The sequence below is a fragment of the Leopardus geoffroyi genome, chromosome B4 (assembly GCF_018350155.1).
Source record: "Leopardus geoffroyi isolate Oge1 chromosome B4, O.geoffroyi_Oge1_pat1.0, whole genome shotgun sequence".
Lineage (NCBI taxonomy): Eukaryota > Metazoa > Chordata > Mammalia > Carnivora > Felidae > Leopardus > Leopardus geoffroyi.
Window position 1 is genome coordinate 132,138,308 of NC_059341.1, and position 25,510 is coordinate 132,163,817.

The 25,510-nt window shown below is 59.9% G+C and overlaps 1 protein-coding gene and 1 long non-coding RNA gene across 4 annotated transcripts in view; one reads left to right on the plus strand and one right to left on the minus strand.

Moving 5' to 3' along the window:
- The window catches only part of LOC123591593 (TRIO and F-actin binding protein), a 53,069-nt gene extending 28,538 nt beyond the window's left edge, over nt 1-24,531 (plus strand). For 2 of the 3 annotated variants that reach the window (XM_045466082.1, XM_045466080.1), the window contains 13 exons: nt 7,714-7,770; nt 10,202-10,270; nt 10,399-10,488; nt 10,825-10,934; nt 12,391-12,910; nt 13,563-13,673; nt 18,455-18,602; nt 20,309-20,411; nt 20,954-21,113; nt 21,189-21,302; nt 21,833-21,919; nt 22,684-22,850; nt 23,821-24,531. In XM_045466082.1, the coding sequence (XP_045322038.1) occupies nt 7,714-7,770; nt 10,202-10,270; nt 10,399-10,488; nt 10,825-10,934; nt 12,391-12,910; nt 13,563-13,673; nt 18,455-18,602; nt 20,309-20,411; nt 20,954-21,113; nt 21,189-21,302; nt 21,833-21,919; nt 22,684-22,848 (1,734 nt within the window). In that variant the 3' untranslated portion in view covers nt 22,849-22,850; nt 23,821-24,531. Of the gene's footprint in view, nt 1-2,447; nt 2,640-7,713; nt 7,771-10,201; nt 10,271-10,398; nt 10,489-10,824; nt 10,935-12,390; nt 12,911-13,562; nt 13,674-18,454; nt 18,603-20,308; nt 20,412-20,953; nt 21,114-21,188; nt 21,303-21,832; nt 21,920-22,683; nt 22,851-23,820 lie in introns of those variants that run through there. The other variant, XM_045466081.1, reaches the window with a different exon arrangement.
- LOC123591594 lies at nt 816-2,292 on the minus strand. The gene is made up of 2 exons (XR_006709418.1): nt 2,212-2,292; nt 816-1,152 (listed from the first exon to the last, which is right to left on the minus strand). It is a non-coding gene; the product is annotated as an uncharacterized LOC123591594 (long non-coding RNA).
- Nucleotides 24,532-25,510: the final 979 nt, after the last annotated feature.

Sequence of the window (25,510 nt, forward strand, 5' to 3'; positions counted from 1 at the left end):
TTCCCCGTTAGACAGATGCGGTAACTGAGGCTGAGTGGGTGTGCAGCCGTTTTCTCATCTGGGAATGAGGCAAATCAAGAGCTATGGGACGGAACTGCCAGCGGAGTCTCCCAGACGGTTACTTAGAGCAGCTTCAAACGTCTCTTGGGTCGGAGGGTGACATCGCTCTCCAAGGTCAAAAGCCAGGAAACCTGGGCTTGAGTTCTGTCTCTGAGTTGTACGGCTTTGGGACGTTGTGGCCCTCTCTGAGCCTCATGCTGCTATCCTCAGTAGAGTCAAGTTTAACAACGGTTGGATGGATGGATAACCCCCACGTTTGGTGGCTCTGTTTAATAACTCACTCCTGGGTCCCTGAGTCTGTCCCATCTCTGTCCCACTAGGACAAGATGTGGCAAGGGAGTCATTTCTCCATTTGTGCATTCGCTCATTTGACTTATGTTTACTGAGGACCTACTGTGGACTCCGAGATCTAGGCAAAAACACTCTGTGCCCACAGGAAGCTCAGTTTGGTGAGGACACTGACACGTAACTGGTTAGAACACAGTGTGGTCATCATTTTAGTGGCGGAATGTCCAGATGCAGGGAGCAGCGGACAAGGCGTTTCTACCTCTGGGCTGGGGGCACCCCGGCTTCCTTTGGACTGAGACCTGGAGGGTGAGAAGAAGGAATTTTCCAGGCAAACGAACATTTGGAGAGAGGGGAAGGAGGGGCGGGAGAGGGGGGGGGGTGCGGATTGTATGTGTGTGTCGGGGCACAGAGGACAGGAAGAGAAGCTGTTCCAGACCCTGCAGAGAACAACATGTGCCGTCCCATCTGAGGTACAAAGGACCTGGTTTATTCTGGGAATTCGCAGCAGTCCAGTGTTATGTATCCCTAGCATGTAAAACGTGTGTGGGCAATGATGGAGGACAGCAGGCAGGGGTCAGATTCTGATGGCTGCTGACCGCCTGCAACAAGAATGCAGAGCTGATCTATTAGCACTGTTGAACTTTGAGCAGGGGAGTGAACTGATCACTGGGTTGAGGGCACTGAAAGGAGTCCCAGAGGCCAGGAAACCAGCAAGGAGGCTGGTCGGGAGCCACGGGACCAGGGCACGGGTGGTGGTAGGTGAGGTCTTCTGTTTATTCACTCACTCTCCCAAGGACCAAATGCCTAAGTGAGGTAGAGGGGAGAGCGGGAAAACTCAGCCCGTGGAGACAGCAAGGCCAGTGTCTAAAGGAAGATAGGCTTATCCTTGGCCTCATGCCTCAGGGTGGAGGAGAGACACACAGAGGGAAATGCTAGGAAAGAACTTCAGCCCCTGGCCCTCCATTTCTTTATCTGGGAAATGGGGAGAGCAATTATAGCTATGAAAGCAATAAAGTCTGAACCCCAAATTGAGACGGCAGAAAATTGGAATGGCAGTTACTCCAAGCTCCCCTGCCTCCCCACCTAAAAATAGCTGACTAAGGATAAAGGGGACGTTCTAGGGGGGTGACTTAAATTAACAATTAATCCTTACAGGAACATCAGGCGATAGTAGCATTCTCCCCTTTTACAGAGGGTGAAGTTGAGGCCCAGAGAGGGTAAGTAATACTTTGCTTCAGGTAACTGCAGGGTTTGAATCACCATGCCACACAAGCAGCCACTGCATTTTCAACAAATTCCACGAAGGTCCGTCCTCCGCTACGAAGCTCAGATGAGCTCCTGCGGGCGAAAAGGCCTCTTACAAACTGCCAAGTGCTGGGAATGTGAGAAAAGTGTGTACGCCCACATCCAAGAACCCAAAATGGGGTTCTCAAGCCGAGAAAGACCCGCTCGTACGGAGGGGCCATTTGGAGAAGGCCCTACCATTCCAGAACTCGCTTTGTGCTTAGATTCCGTGCTAGGAATCCCGTCTCTTCTTACTGTGTGACCTTGGCCAAGTCGGCTCACCTCTCTGAGCCTCCGTTTTCTCATTAGTAAAAGGGGGACAAGGACACCTCCCTGTCAGGTCTGTGGTGAGGACGAAATTAGATTACACAGGTCATGAGCGGGGCTCGGCGAGTGGGACCTGCTGAGTTGTTAGTACTGGCTGCATTGCCCACGTCTCCGTCAAACCGAGGCGCCGAGCCCTTAGTGAGTGGACCCATCGCTCGGTCCGGCGGCTCGCGGGAGCCACCGCAGGGCGACTGGGTGCCACACCCGGCTGTCCCCGCCCAGCACTCCCGCGCCGGGGCCCGACCGAGTCACCTGCACGCAGGGTCCTTCCTTCCTCCCAGCGCGCCCGGGGCGGGAGCCCGGCCCTCGACTCCCTCCGCCCCCATCCGCCGGCCGCGACCGCCCTCGCGCGCCCGTCCCGTCGCGGCAGGCCCCGCCCTCGTCCCGTCCCGCGCTCCCATTGGTCCGCCCGCGGCCCCCGCGGCTGTTTGTCCCGGCTGCCTCGCCGCCCATTGGCCCTCCCGGGTCCTCCCAGGAAGTTTGAAAAAAAAAAAAAAAGTTTTATGGGCGGATGGAAGGGGCCGGGGCAGCGCCGGGGAAGGGAAGGGCCGGAGGAGCGGCGGCGGGCAGCCGAGAGGGGCGGCGGCGGCGGCGGGATTCCCGCGCCGCTGGGCCCGGCCCGAGAGCCCTCTCCACTTCCCTGCCTCCTGCTCCCGCCGCCCCGGGGCGCCGCCATGACGGTGAGTGCCCCCCCCCCGCCCCCCGGGCCAGCCCTTCTGCGCCCCAGGCCGGGAGGAGAGTGACGGCCCGAGCCCCAGCCGAGCCGCTCCCCTCCTGGGCACCCCCTTCACTTCCCGAAGGCGAGAGGAGGTCTCGGCCGGAAGACAGGGCGACCCCAGCGGCCCCAGCTGGCTGTTCTGCCTCGACTTCCCCCAGCCTCCTCCTCACCTTTCCGGACTAGGAGCCCCGGCGACCCCGAGGAAACGGGAACTCCCTATCCTGGGCAGTCCCCTCTCCGCCTACTTTTGTGGGACCAGTCACGGACAATTTCTGATGGCCCTTTTCCACCACCCCTCCAGCCCCCTTGGTGAAGACCTGACCTGATTCTCCCAAGCTGCCAGGCCCGTAGGGACTCCCAGGGCTCCGGGCAGTGGGAGGAGCGGAGAAGGGCCTGGCCTGGGTGTGGGGTCTCGCCCAGGGCTGGAGAGGGGCGCTCCCCGGCTCGAATGGGTCGCGCTGATCCAGGCCTGGGAGGACTGCCTACCCGCATGGGCGCCCGAGGTTGAGTGGGTGAGAAGGGACCGCCCCGTCCCACCCCGTCCGGGAGCCCGTGCTGGGATTTCCGAAGTGGCACGACGCCGTGTTCTCCTCGGCTTGCCACTTCGCAGCAGCACTGGGGCCTTGGCTCGGAGCAAGCCCACGAGTGGGGTGGGGGACACGATGGCAGAGATTTGTCTTTCTCTTGGGGGTAGGCACTACTCCGGTTACATCAATACCTATGCCTTAATGATCATACTGAGCCTCGCAATTGAGTGGGCCTTTATTCCCATTTTACAGTTAGATAAACCGAGGCTTGTTGGGGGGGGGGGGGGCGGTGGTGAGTTGCTCGAGTTTACCCTGAACGTAAAGGAACGAGTAGCCTCTTTTCAGGTCAGTCTGGCCCCTTGACCGTGATGTTCTGGAAGAGGAGGGGCGGGGCTGCTTTTGGTTTCTGGCTAGAGCCTTAGGGAGGCTCTGACAGCCTTGGAGGGTGGGGTGATGGAGTGGAGCGCGGTGCGTTTGCGCATGCGCACATCCCCTTTCCTCAAGCTAGTGGAGACCCTAAGAAGTGGGCTGGGCTGCTGGGGGTGGGCCCTCAGGGCCCCTGCCCCTAAGAGTGTGATGACCTGGCCGCTGCTTGGACTTCCTCGGCCTCCGCACATCCTGCCACCTCCCTGCTGGCTCTTCCTGTCGTCAGCAGCCTCCCTTTGGTCAGAGAGCCAGAGGGATGTGGGGGGAGGAGCTGAGTCAGTGTCCTGGCCGCCCACCCCAGGCCCCAAGCCCTTGGCCCGGGGAGGGTGGTTGCATTGCCTACTGGGTGCCTGCCAGATCCTGAATTGGGTGCTTTCATGCTACCAGAGTTGATCCTCTAAGGATGATTGTAACTCCCCATCTAACAGGTGAGAGCACTGAGGTGTAGACAGGGGAAGTAACATGCCCCAAGTGACATAGCTCGGCCTGGGCTGAGCCAGCATTTGTATCTAGGTCTGCCCCAGTTTTCTCGCTGGGGCTAGATAAGAAATGTACACAGCTGCCTCTCTTGAGAAAGCCCATGTTGAACGTGTGGGGGCACTTGAAGGAGGGACAGCATATCCCTGTGGTGCGAAGGGGCTTTCCAAAGGAAGATGCCCAGCTGCGATTGTAGGACTTTATCAGGTGGAAATGGACGGAGGGAGGGAACAGTGTAGACAAAGGCTGGTGGTCGTGTTTGGGGAGTGGTGACAACATAGAAAAGGGACCTGGGAAGGAAAGCCTCCAAGGCCAGGAGAAGCGGTTTAGGCTTTGGTCAGGGACACTGGGGAGCCAAGAAAGGTTTTGGAGCAGAGAGGCGGCTCATGATCACCACTGACGGTGCTTTCTGGGTTCATCATGGCTGCCTTCATGCCTGAGCCTGCCCCAGCCTGGTGTCCCTCCTGGGCCTCTTCACACCCTTTCCCTCTCTCCTGACCTCTAGCCCTGAGCTCAGAGAGCTGCAGGAAGCAAATGGTAAAGTGGCCGCGAATGGGTAAATGCCTAAAGGCCTGGAGTCAAGATCTCTTCCCCCTCTTTTTGCCTTAGCCCCGTGTAGCCCTGCCCTTGGGGCCTCATTCCCTAAGCCACCGCCTGGCATCAGATTATATACCTGTCACTTGTTTATTGCCTGTCTCCTGAGTTCCACCAGGGCAGGGGCCACATCTCCCAATCGCAGCTGATTTCCTGGCCTAAAACAGTGCCTGATGTGCTTTTTTTTTTTAATTTTTTTTTTTTTTTTAACAAACATTCCCTTAGCCCCTTGGTCCTGGAGGGTGAACAGCGCATGTCCCTAATGGAGTTGCTTCTACTCTAGCCTGTGAGGGATAAGTAACTGGCTTCACGATAATCACAAATGCAACAGAGGCTGTGGGAGGGCAGCTGCCATTGGTGTGTGTTGTGTGCAGGGAAAGGGGCCTCAGAGGTGGCAATTAAGTTGGGTCTTAAGGCGCGGGTAGGGGTTAGCCTGGTCAATGGAGGAGGAGGAAGCCTGGTACTTAAGCGGAGGACTCGGGCTGGTGCGGAGGGGCCTGGAGTCCCGCTGTGCCGGGGATCGGAGAGCATACGTGGGGATATAAAAACAGGGTTCCCTACACGAAGGGGAGGCCGGGCTGGGAGGGTGAGCTGCGGCCTCTGTGCCATCAGGCAGCTGGACCTTGGTTTGAAACCACCTGGAGCCATCCCTGGAGGTTCGGAGCCGACTCGGGACCCTAGGCCTTTTTGAGAGGCTCTGTGCTTAGAGGAGGCCATGTCAGTGGTCCAGGCGGGTGGGAGGCAATGCTGAGCTGTGGCCGCGGCTGTGGCCACGGCCAAAGGAAGGAGAGGGCAGGCCATGAGAGCTGGCCGGTACTCCTGAAGGGACAAAGGGAAAGTGAGCTGCCTTGGGTGGAGGGAGGGTGGCTGGGCCTGAGTGGAGGTGTGGCATGAGAGATTTAGACTAGCAGACCTCTTGACCCTGGACAGAGGTTCCCAGGTGACTGCAGGAGCTGTCCCCCCACCCCCCCACCCCCCACCCCGCTCCCGCCAGCAGGTTTAAAATCTCACATTGGCATCCTCCTCCCTCCAAGGTCACTGTGCCCATCTCGTACCTGACATGCTCGTAGTGTGTTTGTACCAGCTTCCGGAGGGTCACCGAGCTCCTCCACACGTAGCTCATTCAGCCCTCTCACAAAGCTTTGGGGACGGCAGGACCCCCATCCCCCGCACCCCTACCCCCAGCATCATTTGCTACATTAGGCAGCCAGGGCTCAGGGAGGGGAAGGTCACAGGGACCCCTTCTCCCCCCACTGCTTCCCAGGCACCCCTTGGGGTCCCAGCCTGTCATTCTAGCTGGGGAGCCCTTGCTCAGCTCTGGAAGCCTATGGCTGATCCCTCAGCCCTGGCCCAGTCTGAATGGCCCGGTGGTCTGCTCGTCCTTCCCAGGGGCTTTCCCCTGGACAGCAAGGCCAGCTCTGTGGGCCATCCCAGATAGCCTGACTTCTCAGAGCCAGGGGGTGAGGGTGGAGACTGCCCCCAAAGCACAGGAATTTCGATCAGGAAGGTAAAGGGGGGGGGTGGGGGTGGGGGAGTGATATTTATTCAGCAGGTTTTTGCCGAGGCCTAGTCACCGTGGGCCAGACCTTGGGGGTCACTGGAGGTCCCGGTCTGAAGGGAGGTTACCCAGGTGACTCGGTGGCCCCGAGTGTAGCTACCAATCTTCAGTCTTCGCTTGGGACCACCCCGGGCAGCCTCTGGCACTCGTGGGGAACAGGGTGAGGAAGAATAGAGAGAGACAGGGCAAAAACACAACCCCAGGGTTTCCCAGCTCTGAGCCGAGCCTGGATCCCCTCCCTCAGACAGGTATGCAGGGAGGGGCTGCCCTGCAGGGGTGGGGCTGCTGGCCTGCTGAGATCCAGGGGCCCTGGCTGCACAGCCTGGGCTGTGGCTGGCTGTGGATGTCCAGGCCCCTGGGCCAAGCCCCTCTTAGGCCACTTCCTCCACCTGAGGAAGAGGAGAATGGGGAGGGAGGCGGGTCAGGGGAGGTGGCCAGGTCAGGTGGCTCCGGTTTCCAGCTGCTGTCTCTGCTGCCCACCCCACGGAGCCGAGCTGCAAGCTCCTTCCCAGGCAACCAGACACCTTGGCCTGGTGAGGCTGTGATGACGGTACTGATAGGTGGGCTCAGGGCCATAGCGACAGGTGGCCACCTCCTCCCTGCCCGCAGCTTGGCCCGCCCTGCTCTCCCCCCTGCCAGCGGGCAGAAGCTGACACTCTGCTGAGGGACCAGGCCTTAGACACGACAGAGAAGTCTGCCGGTGGGCAGGGAGGGTCAGGTGGCTGGCGCCCACCAGATGGGCGTGGCCAGAGAAACCACCCGGATGAGCATCTGTTTCATCTAGGTGGGGGTGGGAGGGGGTACCTAGCTCACAGGCCTCTGGAACATGCAGCGGCTGGGAGCCCCCCGACCCCGGGGCCGCGCCCCCTTGGGCAGCACCCGGCAGGTAGGGCTTGCCTCCACCGAAGTGCTATCTTCCTGGCCCTTCCGGAGATCTGACCCCACCCTGGGCCTGTGAGTCTTTCAGAGTCTCCAGGGGACAAGGAAAGGGCAGGGCGGGGCTGGTTGGACCACAGGAGGGTCGGGGGGGGGGGGGGGGGGGGCCTTTAAGGCATTTTCCTGATGGGCCTCCTGGCCTTGTGAGAGCGACTGGACAGTTTGCTCAGCCCTGCTGGTTCAGGCTGTTCTCAGCCCTCTGGGGTCTCTCTCCCTCTCTTTGGTGAGAAAGTAGGCTGGCAGGAGGGGAGCCTGGCCACCTGTGGTAGATGTGCCAGTCACCCTGCCTGCCGTCTTGGCTCTCAGACGTTGTCGGGGATAGGGGCCAAGGCTATCTCAGTGGTTGGGGAGCCTGGCCGGATTTGGGGGTTACCTGGGCCCTCAGCCCCCTCTCCTGGCTTTCCAGGACCTCAGTCTCACAGGACTCAGGGGGCAGGATGGGTACAACACTCCTTCTTCCCCAGCCCCAGTTGGTTCTCCACCGGGCCTAACTTATGTGCCTCCTTATCTCTCCATAGCCGGATCTGCTCAACTTCAAGAAGGGATGGATGTCGATCTTGGACGAGCCTGGGGAGGTAGGAGGGCTGCAGTCAGAGGGGAGGGCTTGGCCTGTGCAGCTTCAGTGCCCCAGGGCGTCTCTGGGGGCAGCCCGGGAGTCTGAGCTGCTTCTGCAGCTTGTCTAGGCCTCTAGAGAGCCTGGCCTCTGAGCGGAGGGGTGCAGGTGGGCTCAGAGTGGGCACCCTGAGGGCGGGCATTTCTCGTGCGGTCAGGGCGGGCCTTGGGCTGAGGGGGTGGGAAGCAGAGGCTGCTGTCATCTTGGCCCCCTGGGACAGTCTGCAGGCATACAGGGTGGCAGGGGTAGAGGCCTCCTAGCCCCTCACGCCCTACGCCCCATCCCCTCCTCTCACCGAGAGCCCCTGGGCCCTCTCCCCTCTTGATGACCCTGACTGGGTCTGAGGGGTTCACAGAGATCATCTGGCCTGAGACATTACAGATTCCCCAAGACTCAGCCATGCGGGAGCCTCTCCCTCCCCATTAGAAGTGGGTCTCAGAGCACAGGCTCGGAAGTCTCACCCACCTGGGGCTCCCCTGGTTACGTCCTCTGCAAAGGACTTAAGTGGAGTCTGTGAAGACGTTAAGTCCACATCTATGAAATGGGCATATGGATAACGAGGATTCTTTCCAGGGTAGACAGCAGGGTCAGGGAGGTCGGGCCGTGTAGGGTCTCTGCTATAGCTCAGCTAATGACCCTTCCCTGTCTCTAACGTGTCCATCCTCAGAACTAGGAGGGACAGCGGCCTGTCGCTGGCTCTGCCCTTCCAGCTGCCAGGCTGATGGAGTCTGGGAGCTGGAGCTGGCTTCCTGCCCGCTCAGCCTGGGAGGGGACGTCTCCCCACCCCTGTCCTGCATGCGCCCGTGGCTCGGGTCGGCACGCAGCCCGCATGCCGGGGAGGGCCCGGAGCCAAAGGGAATCTCATTGTGTTTCCTCCCCACATGTTTTATTCCCTCCAGCCCACAGCCTTCCGTTCCTGCTGCCTGCTCGCCAGTCCTCTGGTGGCTACGCTCCAGGCTCACACAAGGCCTGGCACCCTGCCAGTGACCCTTCCCAGCCTCCCCACCCAGGGTCTCTGGAGGGCAGAGATTACAGGCCCCACCCAGAGCTGGCCACTACTCATCTTCTTTCACAGGGTTTTGGAATGTCCGAGCTGGAAGGGCCCTGGGAGTTCAGCCAGCCCAGCCCCTTGGTGCACGGACAGGGGACAGGCCCACAAAGCTTACTTCTCCTCCGGGCCTAGTCACCGCTTCGGTAGACCCAGGCCTAGAACTTGGGCTGCCTAAGGCCATAGAACTCCATCTAGCTCCTCAACTGTCATAGACTAGGGGGGGGATAGACACTTCCGACCTTCTTATCAGCCCTCCTTTACAAGTGCCAAGAGTGGAGCTCAGAGAGGCCGAGATACTTGACCAAAGACACACAGCAAGGGATAAAATCATTGTAATCTAGGTCTCTTGGAGGCTCAACCCCTATTTCTTCAGGGAGGCCATGTAGAAAGAAGTTGAAAGTGTCATCCCAGCACACCCCTGAAAACTTGCCATTTCTTGAGGAGAGAAGCCTAAATATTTGAAATAACAACGTGGGTGGAGTTTGGTGATGTGGGGGAGCCCCCGGAGGGCTGAGGACTGGGTGATATGTGCTGACCCTGGTGGTGGGCGGACCTTGACTGGCATTCCAGTGAATGGCCAGAAGCCCAGAGGCGGGCTGAGCTTGGCACATTTAACATCAGGCTGTTGTGGTGCCCCTACCCTTCGCTGTGCGTCCTGCCAGCCTAGCGCCCGCCGGAGCAGAGAGCGGCACTGCAGAAAGGGGCCCAAATCATAAATGTGCAGATAACACACTCACAAGCCGAACACGCGTGTAACCAGCAACCCGATCAAGAAACAGAATAGGACCAGTGCTCAGACACCTACCTCTCCCCCGCCCCCCGCCAGGCCACCTTCCAGTCTTACTCTGGGAGACTTGTCCTTGGTTACTGAGGGGGTCCAGAGGGCCATGGGGAAAACGACTCGCAAAGCTCTGCTCCCTGACTTGCTAGCTGAATGGTCTTACACAGGTCACAGCCCCTTCCTGGTCTGCCCTGGGGCGGGGCGTCGTGCACTTGTAGGAGCCTTGGTGATCTTGATGGAGAGGGTCCGGAGGGCTATGTTGCTGTCAGCAAGTCAGAGAAGGGCTCCCAGGAGGACAGGGAAGGTGTGGTCACTGAGGAAAAGCCATCCCCTTTCACAGACGCTGCCCCTGGAAGGGCCAGGCTGCAAAATCTGGATTTTCTGACTCTTCTCTGTCCCCCTCCCCCCCTGGCCCCCCAACAGGGCGGCTGAGGGGGCCGGGGCCCCCACGGTTGACCTGGCCAGACCCAGGACAGCTGTAGAGTGGTGCACGCACACACCCTTCCGTTCCACCCTCCCTGCCACCCCATCCCCTCGCTCACCGCCACGTCTCCTTCACAGTGGAAGAAGCATTGGTTTGTGCTGACAGATTCAAGCCTTAAGTACTACAGGGACTCCACCGCAGAGGAGGTGAGACAAAGTGGGGAGGCTCCCTGCCGCCATCAGGTGCTGGGGTGGGGGGGTGTCCCTGGGAGGGGCTTGGGGGGCCTAGGTGGGGAAAGTGGAAATCATGGACCGTCGTGGCCTTCCCGCGGCAGGCAGATGAGCTGGATGGCGAGATCGACCTGCGCTCCTGCACGGATGTCACCGAGTACGCGGTGCAGCGCAACTATGGCTTCCAGATCCACGTGAGACTCTGTGCGGGGGGGGGGGGGGGGGGGGGGGGCGCGGGGGGGGGCCTGATCGGGGGTGATGGGCTTCACTCGTTCACCTAGAGCCTCTGCCCTCAGAGCCAGTCAGAAGCTCTGCCGCTGGCACTTTGCGTGTCTGGGGAGACCCCGGCTATCCCTGGGGCTGAACGTTGGGGAGACCTTGGAGCCAGCTGGCGGAGGGGAGCTCATCCCCAGGCGCAGGACCTCGGATGCCCTCCTGGGGGGGACGGGCCACCCTCCCTGGGGGTGCACGGTGGCGAGGGAGCGGTGGGGCTGGCCGTGTGGCAACCTGCCCGTGGGGTGGACTTGCAGACCAAGGATGCTGTCTACACCTTGTCGGCCATGACCTCGGGTATCCGGCGAAACTGGATCGAGGCTCTGAGGAAGACCGTGCGGCCAACCTCTGCCCCGGATGTCACCAAGTATGTGCCGAGCTGGAGCGGGACCTTGAGGGAGGCGCTTCCTCCTGCATCCCTGAGTGGGGTTCTGGCACACGCCAGAGGGCCCCGCGGCTGTGCCTCCCGGGCCTCAGTTTCTCCATCAACAAAATGGAGAGAGGGCAGTCAGTGAGCGTTCTTGGCACCCCCCTGAAGATACTTTGAGGTTTGACTGCCATGCCTTTATATTCTGCGGCAGCCTGAAAGGTGGGAAGGGGCTTTGACTCTTTGGAGAAGATGCCAGTGAGTCAGAGACACCCCCCTCACCCCCCTCCGCTACATCTAAGCCTGTTAGGCAGAGGGTGTCTGGATGGGGAGCTCACCCTCTGGAGGTGACTAGAGGGTAGGAGGGCTGAGTAAGCTGGTGGCAGAACCCGCATACAGTGTGAACCCTGGCCGCCTGTGCGGGGGGCGGGGGATTGCAGCCGTGGGACAGCAGGAACAGAGTATGATATCGGGAGGCCCCCGGCACGAGCCCCCCAACCTGGCCATACCTTGGCTGTTCGGCGTCCGGCCAGCCACTTACTTGTCTGAGTTTCACATTCCGTATCTGTCACGCTGCGTGTGGCCCCTCCTTCACGTGAGGGATGTGCCCAGGAGCCCTCTGTAGACTCTGCAGGTCTATGCAGCCCGACTGTTACTTAGTCTGTAGTCTCAGCTGCGGTAACAAAGAAGGCCCAAACACAGTGGCATAAATAAGGGAGAGATTTCTTCCTCTCTCCAGAACAATCCAGAGGTGTGCCCTCCAGGCCTGGTGGGGCAGCTCCGTGGCCCACGACTCCCACCTTTGGCTCTGTCCTCACGGAGTCCCAGCCAGGGGCCAGGCCAGGGCACGTTTGGTCCTGGAAAGGGTGCCGCCTCTCACACCACTGGGCAGAATGTAGTCACGTGGCCCCACAGCTGCACGGGACGCCGGGAGGCGTAGTTTTTGCCTGGGCAAGTAACGGAAGAAGGGGCCGACTGCCACCGTTCGCGCTCCGTGCACCCAGAGGTCACTGTTCGCCCCCTCAACCGTGACCGTGGGCATCTTCCCCTTTCCACTGTGAGCCTCTTGAACCCAAGACCCTGCCTCAAACCGCACCTTTGTAATAACACTTTGATCAGCCTTGGCGAAGGGCTCGCGGTTGCTTTAGGCACATTCACTCGCCTAGTGCTCACGTCCATCCTGTGAGAGGCACCGCTGTCCCATGTTACAGATGCGGTCACTGAGGGTCAAGGAGGGAAGCCAGCTCTCCTGGTCCCTCTGCTGCTAAGCGTTGGAGCTGGGATGGTTCCCAGGGTCCTTTAATGATGAATCTCTAGTTGTAACCTCTAGGTTGGGTTGCTTCCCCCACCGGGGTCTGTCCCCGGGCCCTGGCACACGGGTGGCGCTCCAGAAGCGCAGGTTTGGGGGCCGAGCGTCACACACGTCCCTCCTGACGGGGCTCTGCTGGCACCCTAGGCTCTCGGACTGCAATAAGGAGAACACGCCGCACAGCACCCAGAAGGGCTCCCTGAAGGCGGGGGAGCAGCGGGTGGGCTCTGAGGTCATCGGTCGGGGCGGCCCGCGGAAGGCGGACGGGCAGCGGCAGTCCCTGGACTACGTGGAGCTCTCCCCGCTGACTCAGGGCTCCCCGCAGCGGGCCCGCACCCCGGCCCGCGCTCTCGACCGCCCGGCCAAGCAGGAGGAGCTGGAGCGGGACCTGGCGCAGCGCTCCGAGGAGCGTCGCAAGTGGTTTGAGGCCACGGACGGCAGGCCCGTGGAGACGCCGACCGGCGAGGCGCCGCGCCGGGGCCTGGGGGCCCCCCTGACCGAGGACCAGCAGAGCCGCCTCAGTGAGGAGATTGAGAAGAAGTGGCAGGAGCTGGAGAAGCTGCCCCTGCGGGAGAACAAGCGGGTGCCTCTCACCGCCCTGCTCAACCAAAGCCGCGGGGAGCGCCGCGGGCCCCCGCGTGACAGCCACGAGGCGCTGGAGAAGGAGGTAGGCATCCCGGCCGGCCTCGGGGAGCCCCCTCGCCCCACCAGCGCCCCGCCTGTCCCTGGCGTCGCGCTGTGGCATTTATCTTGCATTCCTAAAGTGACGGGAAGCTCACCCCTGATTCACCGTGTGGTGCCCCAGACTCCCGTGAACCGGAATCTTGCTTCCTGGACCTCGGTGTTTTCTTGTTTTGGGGTGTTGTTTTTTTTTTTTCCTCCTTAGTTTTGTCCTCCACAACCAAAGAGAAGGGGAGAGGAGGGAGAGAGCACTTATTAGGCATCTTCTGAATACCTCGTCCTAAGCCTCCTTTACCTACATTGGCTCATGTAACCCTCAGACCAGTCGTGTGGTCCCAGAGGGTAGACCTTGTCCTGATTGTCCTGGCGGGAAACCGAGGCTCAGACGTTTCCCTGCCGCCTGCAGGGATAAATATCTGTGATCACAGCGTCCTGCTCCCAACCCCGTTTAGTCTTCTCTGGGACAAAGTTCTCCTGGGTCACTGACCTGGCCATCCAGGAAAGTGCCGGAATGTCCCCTTGGCCTGCATTTCGGCCGCAGGCCACCTCCCTTTCTCAGACCCAAAGCTCCTCACTGCCCGCCACCAGACCCTTGCCGGCTTCCAGGTTCCCGCTGACCTCGCCTCCTCCCCCTGTAGGTCCAGTCTCTCCGCGCCCAGCTGGAGGCATGGCGCCTTCAAGGAGAGGCCCCCCAGAGTGCACCCAGGCCCCAGGAGGACAGCCATATCCCCCCGGGCTACATCTCGCAGGTGAGGCCGGGGGGTTGTTTTGTGGGGGCTCGGGGCAGGTTTCTGGTTGCCGTGGCTTCAGAGAACAGCTAACGTTCTGGGAGCGTAGCGGAAACCGTGCGAGGCATTTCATATGTGTCCTCGTATTTAATGTACCCAGCGGGTAGACGTGACCACTGTGCCCATTTCACAGACAAGCCACTGAGCTATGAGAGGTTATGGGACTTGCCCGAGGTCAACTGAGCTGCAGATGTCAGAGGTGGGATTTGAGTTCGGTTCCGGCTGACTGCAGAGCCTGTGTGTGAGCCCCCATGTGACATTCTGCACGTGGACCCCTTCTCCCACACCACCCTGGGGAAGGAGGGCCAGTGGGGAATGGGATCCCCGATGGGCAGGCCCCCAGGGTCACTCCCTAAGCACAGAGAACTCCTGCCCGTGTTTACCAGGCCAAGGCCCGCGGGATGTGGGACCCTCCAGTGGCCCCCAGGGGACACTCCGTCTGCCTGGGACAGTGGTCTGGTAACCGTTTGACAGAAAAATCCATGTGTATGTAAACACATGCACACTAACGTACGTTTACCGTAAATTTTACTGATCGAAAGGATGTGTAGGACACGGTGTACAAGTACAAAATATATAACTTTTATCGTGAGTTCCACATATATAGCAAATTGCCTTTTCTCGGAATTGGCTGTGACTTTCATTGGTTTTTCCGAACGCTCGTGTGCACAGCTAACTGACAAGCGAGTGTCGTTCTGCCGTGCACGTGGGTTGACAGTTTGGTTTATGTTCACGAGTAAAACAAAAAGACATCTGTCAAAACTCTAGTTGATCAATGTCCCTTGCAGCTTCTTGGCCGAATTGGAGAATAGTTTTTTCTTTTGAGAATATTCCATGTAGAGTTATTTTCTCAGGTCCGTGTTCTAGTGACAATGTGATGGTCGTAGATGTGGCACGCTGGGAAGTTGAATCTGCATTATTAGCGTTTTCTCATCTCTCGCTTAAGTCAGCAAAACAATAAATCAAGCCCTGACGTGCAATGTTCACCAATTTCCGTGGTGTAAATACTCCCACTGTGGCTGATGTCCCTGAACACCGAATCGGGAAGATACACGTGCACAGAATTATAGAGCGTTTCCACCATACAAGATACAGAAGATGTAAATAAACTCAAGAGCACAGGAACACCTGGCTGGCTCAGTCAGTGGAGCGCGGGACTCTTGACCTCGGGGTCTTGGGTTCGAGCCCCACGTTGGGTGTAGAGATTACTTAAAAATAAAATTTTTAAAAACAAAACAAAAAAAAAACCTCAAGAGCATAAACAATAATAAAATGCAGTGAAATAATTAGGAAGTGATGAATGAGTATCACCTTTGTTTTTTAATGTAGTTAATTGTAAACGTATATACTTTAACTTTTAAAATGGCCGCGCTTAGTCGTGTCACAGAATTGCGAAATATATGACCTTCAGCTGTCGGCAGCCCGCCCTTGCCGAAAGTTGAAAAGAGTGCTGGGATCCTAGGCTCTGTGTGGGTGGGGCCTTCTAGAAGCTCCAGGGTTGGAGGTCCATGTGCGGGGCTCTCAGGCAGGCTTCCGGGGGGCGGGCATTGAGCAGAGCACTGGTTTGGGGTGGGGGCACGGGCTGGGGCCAGAGGTGGAGGGCCGATGCGTGTCTACAGTGGAGACCTCCAGCAAGCCAAGGAGTTGGGATCTCATTCCGCAGACCTGAGGAGATTTGGGGTCTGACAATGACGTAGGGAAAGTGGTGTTGGGGTGGAGGGGGGCTTGGGAGGGCACAGGGCCAGCGTCAGGAGCTAGGACGGTGACCGAAGGAGAGAGGGCTGTAGGAGGGTGTGCGGAGAGGAGAGGTTAGGACTGGGTGACTGGGCCCAAAGCAGGTAGAGGAGAGCCCCTAGGGGCCCTGAGGCTGGGCGGCTGTGCAAGGCCAGGGAGCCGTCTGGAGCTGAGTGGTGGGTGAAACATTCAACTGAAGGGAGACCCGGGGCCAAGGGGAGTTAGGACCTGAGTAGGGGAGGGGGCGTGACTTTGGGGTCACCTGACATAGGAAGGGGTGCGATGGGGGAGGGACCAGTGTTGTTAAAGGCTCTCTAGAGGTCAGAGGACAGAGTGGGTGGGGCATCTTCAGGCTGGGTGTGGCTTAACACCACAGCCTGAGGCAGCTGGGACACCCTCAGAGACCCCCACCCAGAGGGCCTCAGACTGTACTTGGAGCCCTTCGACGCCCCAGGGGCTACCTTTCTGGGTGGGTCCATTCATAGCCAGGGGTATCCGAGCAGCCTCTTCGATTTTACTCTTAGAACCTGCGTTAGATTTCCTTTGGGAAGAGATTTCTGTCCCTCAAATGAAGTTCGAAAAGCACTGCTCTGACTTCTCAGCTTCTCGATGGGGAAACCGAGGCCCAGAGAGGCGGTGAGACCTTCAAGCGGGAGGCAGACCTGTGTCTACATCCCAGGCTTCCTGGTCCCCGTGGGGCCATTGGACACCACAAAGGCTGTCGGTGTTTCATCCTGTTAGGTTGGGATGGGAATGGTGCAGACGGAATTGGGGGAGGTGAGAAGGGAATGATGAGGAAACAAGCCAAAGACGGGAGTGGAGGAGGGGCCCCAGATGTGGAGGGTGCCAGACAAGAGGAGCTGAGCTATCTGTGTCCCCTCGCCAGCCCAGGAGGAGGTGGCTGGGGACTCAGCAGACCCTGGAGAGCGGACGGCTGGGGAGAGATTCCCCAGACTGGTGTCTTCGTCCTGGAATCTTCTTTTAGCTTGTGGGGCTTCCATGGACAGCAGCTGGGGAGGGGTGGGGGTGGTTCTGGGGCTTCACCCACTGGGGCTTTAGTGCCTCCTTTGCCTCCCTCCAGCCTAATGTGTGTGTGTGTGGGGGGGGGGGCGGGTTACAGGCATTTCTTCATCTACTTTGATCCCTGTCAGAGGTGGCTGCTGGACACCTTGGGCCTTCGGGAAGATATGTCAGAGAGAATAGCACTTGGCCTTCTAGGAGCCCCTCCTCCTGGTCTCGGTCCTGCCTCTGACCCCCTATTAACTGCCGGGTCTACCTGCCTGATCTGGCCCTTTAAGAACATCGGTTCCCCACCCCCTGTGCTGCTCCCATCTCTGTGGGTGGGTTTATCTTAGGGACCCTCATGAGTTGGCCTTATGGGCCTGTTTTATAGATGAGGACACTGAGGCTCAGCGTGGGGAAGGGGCCCGTTCAAGTTCACTCCGGTACAGCGAGGCTCTGGACCCAGTGTGTGGAACTCCAAAGCTATGTTCTGTTGTTGTCACTGGAGGGACATGGAGGACACATGCAGAGGGACAGATGTTCCCTGCCCCCCACTCAGAACACCTGGACCCAGGAGGCCTGGCCCTTATAGCCCTCTGGTGTGGCTGCTGGACAGGTGGAGGGCGGTCCCCACCCACCGTGCCCTATGGTATCGGGTGGGGTGGGGGGGTGTGGAGTATACTGTCTTATCTGGCCCTCTGCTTCGATTTCTTCTTGGGGCTCTTGCCCTTCCCTTTTTAATGATCTTAAATTTAAATACATAAGAAATATGTTTACATTTTCGAAAATAATTCAAACAAATCAAAAGGTTAGAAATAAACACCGGAGCTCTCCTTCCCCTGCCTGCTCCCACCCCAGGGGTCACCTTGGTTACCTTTGAGCACATCCGTATAGTTTCCTGTTGCTCTTGAAAGAAATTTACCACAACCTTAAATAACCCAAAGTTATCATCTCAGGGTTTTGAAGGATGGTAGCCTAACTCGGATCTCGCCGGGCTCCAGGTGGGACCCATTTCCTCACCTTTCCCGGCGGCTTGTGGCCACCTGTGCTCCTTGGCTCCTGGCTCCTTCCCTCATCTTCAAAGCCTGCAACGGAGAGTCTGGTCCCCCTCGCTTCCCGTCATTGACTTTCCGTGGTCACTTCTCCCTCTCTGCCCTCCCGCCTCCTCTTTTGCAAGGCTCGATCCCATCATTTATTTAAGGGCTTCCCCCGTTAGGGATTCGGACCGTGTCCCGTTTTCATCTGTTTCACCCTCGTCCGCAAGTCTTTATACATGTGACTTTCTGCTAGGTCGAGGGATGGGGTTACTGAAAGTGTGGTGACGCCATCAACTGCCCTCGGCACACCCGTCACAGCTGACTCTCCCAAGCAGTGGGCATTAGCAGTCTTCTAAATACTTGCCAGTCTTCTCTGCAGGCCCTGTGTTGTGATGTCATCAATTTCAGTTCACTTACTCAGCACCTGCCCCATGTCAGGCCCTGGTCCAGACGCCGGGCACTCCGAGCTGGGTCAGGTCTTCCCTGTCTTGGGAGAACTTCTAGTCCAGCAGAAGCAGAGCCTTCGGAGGCAGGGGAGAGGCCGTCCAGAGGCAGAGCAGGGAGGACACTGAGCTGGGCTGCAGGCCAAAGTCAGTTATCCCGGAAGAGAACGTAGCAGAAGAACGTTCCAGGCAGAGGGCTTAGCCTTAGCGAAAGCTCAGAGATGTGAACATGCCGTGACTGGCGTTCCTTGGTGGGGAAAGGCCCAGGCTGAGGCCACGAGGGTCGGACAGGGGAGCAGGGACTTGGCCCCACAGGATAGGAGCCTCAGAAGGGTTTGAAGCAGGAGAGTGACAGGGTGAGGTTTGTGGACCGGGGAAGCAGGCGCAGGTGCGGCCGGTGGCTCCCGGCTCCAGGGAGGCGAGGTGGAGAAGCCTGCCCCTGAGGCTCCCCGCCTCGGGCTGGGGAGGGGGCCCGTGTCCTGGGCAGTGGGGGCAGCCCCGGGACGTGCTGGCCTCCCGCCCGCAGGAGGCGTGCGAGCGCAGCCTGGCCGAGATGGAGTCCTCGCACCAGCAGGTGATGGAGGAGCTGCAGCGGCACCACGAGCGGGAGCTGCAGCGGCTGCAGCAGGAGAAGGAGTGGCTCCTGGCCGAGGAGACGGCGGCCACGGCCTCGGGTGAGAACCCTGCGCCCCACGAGCCTCCCAGCTGCGGCCCCTGGCTGAATCGGGGAAGGCTTTCAATAAGAGAGGGGGGGGTCTCAGTGCCAGACTTGGGAAAACGCACCAGGGGGGGTTGGAGCCCCTAGAACTGGCCTCTGCTCCTACTTGAGAAAGGGAAACCAAGGCAATAAAAGGTGCCCCCCCCCGCCCCTGCCGTCCCCCTGGGTTGTGACTCCTCTCCCTGTAGGGGCCTGCGGCCACTGGGGGGTTTCGCCCCCAAGCCGTACACACGCACGGAGCCCCAACTCTGTGCCCAGGTGCGTGCTCTGTGCTGAGGTGGAGCCTGCTCAGCCACAGAAGTGCCATCTCCCCGGGTGAGAGGGCCGGACCCTGGGCAGAGCGGGAGGAAAGGCGTGAGCCTTTGCCAAGCCCCGTTCTGGGGAACGCGAGCACCCTTGGCCCTTGCAGTGCCTGATCGAGGGCCCCCATTTAACAGATGAATAAACGGGCGCAGAGAGGTTGGTGACTTGTCCAGATGGCAGAGCCGGGGATGGAGCTCAGAGCACCCTGATTGCAAAGCCGTGCCCTGAACCCCACCCCCTGCCCTCCCAAGCCGGAAACAGGAATGCCCGAGACGTTGGACAGCTCCCTCCCTCCCCGTGTTCACTGCGCACCTGCTGTGTAGGTCTGGTACATCCTAAGCACTTCCGAGCGGTTTGCAGAGTGATAGGAAAGGACGAGAGAAGTCACATGACCCAGAACCTTCCCACCTGCCAGCGCTATGCCACGTGCTTCACAGCCCCGGCCCGTTGGCCCCTCATCGCAAACAGCCTGGGGCCAGTGTGTTTTGCATTTTAGGAAGATAACTTAGTGCCTCAGTTTGATATCCTTCCCAGCAGAGTCTGGACTCTCCCCTGGAATCTAGCAGTAAGGTTTTTACAGTGAAATTTCTCAGAGTCCTGCTGAACGTGGGCTGAGAATGACCGCAAGTGGCCCTGCGTCTGTTCGGGTCAGGGATTGCCACCAAAAGAGTTATGAAAAGCTCTCAGTGTTCAGAGCCTTCGGATTTTAGAATTATGGATAAGATTATGGGTGAGGGCTCATTTAATCCTCCCAATAACCCTGCGTGAGTGTGGAAACACTGGGTCCTTGGTTGCTTACAGCCCGAAAAACAAGCCAATGGGAGCATTTACTGGGCCTTTACTTTGGACCAAGCATTGCTCTAAATGCTCTACCTGCATCATCCAATAACCCACGAGAGAAGGTGCTATTGGTAACCCCGTTTTCCAACAAGGGACTGGAGGCAAAGAGTGGTTAAGTGCCCTGCGTAAAGTTGCATAGATTTGTACCAGCTGCGGCCCCTGCACTCCTGACCGCCGGGCTGGGCAAGGGAGCTGGGCCTTGTTAAAGAACCCTCCCGGCTCTGCAGGGATGGCGGGCTGTGTGGGGCCTTACCGGGACATGACCAACAAGACGTACCAGTGGTCAGATGCTGAGGCATCTCCCCAGCACTGTCCCGTCAGACAGGGATTGTCACCCTCCCTTGATAGATGGGCTCAGAGAGGTCTAGCAACTAACCCAAAGCCCCTCAGCTCCTGATACAGCCTGGTCCAGTGTTCTTTGCTCCTGCCTGCATGGTATCTGTGGGGCCTTGGAGGAGGTGGAGCTTACTGTTGCTGACCCCTCCCCAAGATCCCCCCATGCCTCTGCCCTGCCTCTAGCCATCGAAGCCATGAAGAAGGCCTACCAGGAGGAGCTGAGCCGGGAACTGAGCAAGACACGGAGTCTCCAACAGGGTCCAGATGGCCTTCGCAAGCAGCACCAGTAAGCTGGCATCCGGACCCTGGGGTCTGTGGGCTGGGCCTCGTTCTGAGCTAAGGGCCCAGCTGCCCACCTTGGTGTTTATGAGGCGGGAACCTATGCCGAGGCCCCTCGGCAGAGGACACGTCATTTTGCCCCCGGCTGAGACTCCCGATCAGCCACCTGGCACAGGGAACAGAAGCGGTGGGGCCTCAGCCAGACCCCCGTGCCAGTCCACAGAGATAGCTGTTCAGACCCCTTCTTCAGCCTCCACCTCCTCTTCCGGTTAGTGTCCCCTAGAGCTGGGCTGCAGTACCACCCTCGGCCAGTAGGTGTCCCTCCTGGCCACGGAGCACAGTTCTGGGATGTTAGGACCTGGGAGGCCTTTGAGGCTTAAGTCAACTCCTCATACGGGAGGCACCTGCGGCCCAGAGAGGCTGTCACCAGGTCACAGCCCCACAGTGGGCTGAAGGCAAAGCTAGGGCGGGAACCCGGAGTCTGGAGCTGCTCTGAGTCTATCTTGCCCCGAGTCCCATGCCGTCCTTGCCGTCCTCCGCCCCGCACAGGTCGGACGTGGCGGCGCTGAAGCGGGAGCTGCAGGTGCTGTCGGAGCAGTACTCGCAGAAGTGCCTGGAGATCGGGGCCCTGACGCGGCAGGCCGAGGAGCGTGAGCACACGCTACGGCGCTGCCAGCAGGAGGGCCAGGAGCTGCTGCGCCACAACCAGGTGAGCCTGGCCCGGGGTGGGGGGCTCCGGGGACGGCGGTCCATCGTCCCTGCGCTGACCGTCCCTGCCCCCCAGGAGCTGCACGCCCGCCTGTCAGAGGAGATCGACCGGCTGCGCGGCTTCATTGCCTCGCAGGGCACCAGCGACGGCTGTGGACGCAGCAGCGAGCGGAGCTCCTGTGAGCTGGAGGTGAGCGCCCACCCCTGTGCCGGGCAGCCTGGCTGGTTCTCGGGGCCCCGACAGGCCGGCTGTGCCCTGCGGCAGGGAGTGGCATCGCTCCGCGGCGCTGGGCCCCAGGGAGGAGAGCCCTACAGCCAGAGCCCAGCCCTCCCCTTCGGGTCCTGCCCCCTCCAGTATCTCCTCTGTAAAATGAGGCTGGCACCCCCCCTTACTGGGAGAGGCTGGAGCGAGAAAACGTGTGTGATCCTAGGATCACCCTCGTGTTTTATTTTATTGCACGAAAATTTATATATGGCTCTACTCTGTCTGGAACTTCTGTAAGTCCTTCATATCTGTTAACTTCTTGAATCTTCGAACCAGCAAGGAGAAATCAGAGAGGGCTTCCTGGAGGAGCCTGCCCATGGGGTGCGGTGGGTCTTGGTGCAGGTTGGGGGTTGCATCTTAGGGGCCTGAGGCAGAGAGAGCCAGGCTGCAGGGTGCCGTGGGCCGGGGTAGCCCTGGCCTTTGGCCCTGGGTCAGCCTGGCGCCCATGACCCCAGGTGCTGCTGCGGGTGAAGGAGAACGAGCTCCAGTACCTGAAGAAGGAGGTGCAGTGCCTCCGGGATGAGCTACAGATGCTGCAGAAGGTAGGGCCTGACTGGGGGCCGCTGGGGAGGGAGCCTCTGGACCCACCTGTGAGCGCCTGCTCTGTGCCAGGCACTCTCCTTGCCTCCTCATGTCATGGCTCTCCTCGGGCCTCTCCCGAGGACAAGGTGTCCTTGTCCCTATTTGGAGACAAAGAAACAGGCTAAGAGAGGATAAGTGACTTGCCCACGGCCACACTTGCTCTTATTTATTCGGCAAATTTTGATTGAGCATCTACTGTGTGCCGGGCACCGTGCTAGGCGCTGGGGAGACAGCTGTGAACAGAAAAGACCCAAGTCCCTGCGGGGTGGAGCTTGCGTCCCGGTGAGGAAGCTGCGTGGCTGGCAGTGGGGAAGGACCGGATTTGGGTCCAGGGTTGTGAGCCTGGCCTGCCTGGTGCCACGTCCCTAAGTCTTTGACATCCTCTGTGAGCATGTGTGAGTCAGACTCATGGAAAGGGCCCAAGGCTTGGGCCAGGCCGACCCGGTTCACATCCTGGCCGCTCGCTGCCGAGTGGCCTTTGCCTCCCTGAACCTCAGCTCCCGTCTCGAGAGGTGAAAATGATCCTGGAGGCCCACTGGGCCGTGCCGGGAGGGTGTACTCAGGGCTAGGGGTTGCCGACGGGGCACCCCAAGGGACAGGGCCGTAGGGCCGTGCAGGGGCCTGGCTGCTCTGTGCCGGCAGAGAGCGCCGTGGGCCTGGGCCAGGTAGGCGGGGCCAGGTCGGGGAGGCCTCGTGGCCTCACGGCCCCTCCACGCCCTCCCAGGACAAGGAGCGCTTCACTTCGGGAAAGTACCAGGATGTGTACGTAGAGCTGAACCACATCAAGACACGGTCAGAGCGGGAGATCGAGCAGCTGAAGGAGCACCTGCGCCTTGCCATGGCTGCGCTGCGGGAGAAGGAGTCGATGCGCAACAGCCTGGCCGAGTAAAGGTAGGTGCCGAGGGGTGGGCACGGCCGAGCGGGGGCGAGGCCAAGTCGGGCACTGGGCCTGGAGATGCGAGCCCAAGGCTCATCCACACCCGACTCGCCTTGCCGGCGGGCCCAGGGCGCTTCCTTCTCGTGGCCTCTGTTTCCCTTTCTAGAACGGGGACAGTGGCGCCAGCAACTAGCAACAGTGGGGCCGTCCGGGTTGTCGCGGGGATCCGTCACACGCGGCCAGAGGGTGCTTTGTAACCCTGGGCATGTTTCTAAAGGGGTGGGGAAGTGCGGCTCGGGATCCGATTGTTGCCACGTCCCCCCACGTGACAGCCAGCTGTGCCACACCCGCAGCCTCATCAGCCCGCGGCCCTCCTCCCCGCTGCTGGCTCAGCTGCGTCGGCCACGGTGGCAGGTGCCGGGCGCTGGCCCCACCTTCAGGCCTGGCAGCGTGGCGCGCATCCCTCACCGGCCACAGCGCTCCTTCCACCGAGCTCCACCCCTCCGATATCACGGATGGATCCTGGCCCCCGACTTAGTCTTACGGCCATCTCTGATTTACCAGGCTTCGGAGCATTTTTATGGTGGCTTTCCTAATGCCGGGTCTACCTGGAGCTGCTGCTTTCTTTTTTTTTTTTTTTTTAATTAAAAAAGTTTTTTTTTTAGTGTGTATTTATTTTTGAGAGAGAGACAGAGTGCAGGCAGCAGAAGGGCAGACAGAGGGAGACACAGAATCTGAAGCAGGCTCCAGGCTCCGAGCCGTCAGCACGGAGCCCGACGCGGGGCTCGAACCCGCGAACCGCGAGATCGTGACCTGAGCCGAAGTCGGACGGTCAACCGACTGAGCCACCCGGGCACCCTTGGAGCTGCTTCTTTCTGACCAGTCCTTGTGGACTTCCCGAGACGCGCAGGAAAGGCCACCCTGTGGGCCCAGCGCCGCCCTTGCCTGGCCTAAGCCTGCTGCTCCCCAACTCTTGTCTTCCAGGTCCTGGTGGCCCAGCCCCGCAGCAGACGCCCCCAGACTGAGGGGACCAGTCAGTCGCCCTCCTTCCTGCTGGATGGAAGTCAGAAGCCAAGCTTTCTCCCCGCCCGCTGTGGGCCGCACGTGCACTCGTCCCCACCACACACACGCACACAGGTGCACACACGCGCACACACACACACACACACACACACACACTCTGCATATCTGAGCGCGCCCCTCGCACTGGGTCTTACCTTTTGCACCTTCTTCAGGATTTTATATGTGAAGAGATTTTTATATAGATTTTTTTTCCTTCCCCCCCCAACACTTTATACTTTGAAAAAACCAATTCCTGGACGCTGGCTCCCCCTCTGTCTCCAGCCACGGGGGGCTCAGGCTTCTGGGCCCGTGGCCCTGCCCCAGGGGTTGGGGGGGGGGGTCCAGCAGGGGCGCAGCAGCGGCCACGGCAGCGTTGACTCTGGTGGGAGAGGCAGGGAGCCAGCCAGCCACCCTCTTCCTACCCTACCTCCCACTAACTACTTCCTGCCCCGAGGGGCCCACACCTTGGGACTCTGGACAGAGGGACAGATGGGCAGAGGGAGCCGGCAGCTCCCTAAGGCTTCACCTCCTCCTCTGAGGGGGTGCTGGGCACGGAACCACTGGAGCCGCCCCATGAAGGCGTTTCTCTTCTGCTCCATGAGCCTTCTTAACTTAATAAAATATTCCCGCGGCTCTGGCGTCTAGGATGGCTGGGGCAGGGCGGGTTATGGAGGTTGGGGCTTCACCACCCTCCCCCCCACCCTCCCCCACTGGCACTCCTTCCTGAAGGGCGGCCTGGGAGCTCTGAGGGCGGAGTTGAGAATCTAGTTCCTCCATCAGGGCCACGGCTTTGCAGCGCCACGTGGGGTTTGCAGACCAGCCGCCGCAGCCGCGTCACCAGGGAGCCGGTTAGAAACTCCCCAGTCCGGGCCCCACCCCTGCCTACTGAGTCAGAATCCGCCATGTGACACAGACCCCCGGCGATTCATGTGCACCTCAAAGCCTGGGACGCCCTGGAGTGGGCGCTATAGGTCTAGGCCTTGGAAAGAGAAGGGGAGCTGAGGCTCTGTCTCTGACCTGGGGCCAGCCACATCCCCTCTCTAAGCCTTAGTTTGCTTTCCTGTCAAATGGTTGCCTTTCAGCCTCCGTCCTCTACTGAGGCTGTGCCCAGAGGTCACGTCCAGCCCTGGGCACGGTGGGGGCGGGTGGTGGACGCGGCCACCCCAGGCCCACCAGGCTGGAGGCCTCATCCCAGCTGGCCAGCTGTGCGGCTCCCGAACCCTGGTCCCGGTTTTGCCAGCCACTTCAAGCCCAGCCCGGCTGTCCGATCTGCAGGGCTGTAGTGAAGGGGGGAGGGCAGGTGAGCTGGCCTCACCCCCCACGGCCTTCCCCATCAATCCGGGCCGGGCACCGGGGGAGGTGAACAAGGACTGACCCTGCCCCCACCGAGGGCACAAAAACAGGTTGGGTCCCGGAGGTCGTGGGCACCCAGACGGGACCCCGACCCAGCCTGCGGATCGGAGAGGGTTTTTGAAGGTGGCTGTGAACTATGTCTTTTCCAGATGGAAAAAGCAGGAAGGGCATTCCAAGTGAGGGAACGGCATGAGCCAATGCCCTGTGAACATCCCTGGTGTGTCCAGGGCAAGACCCACAGGGGAGTAACCATGTGGGT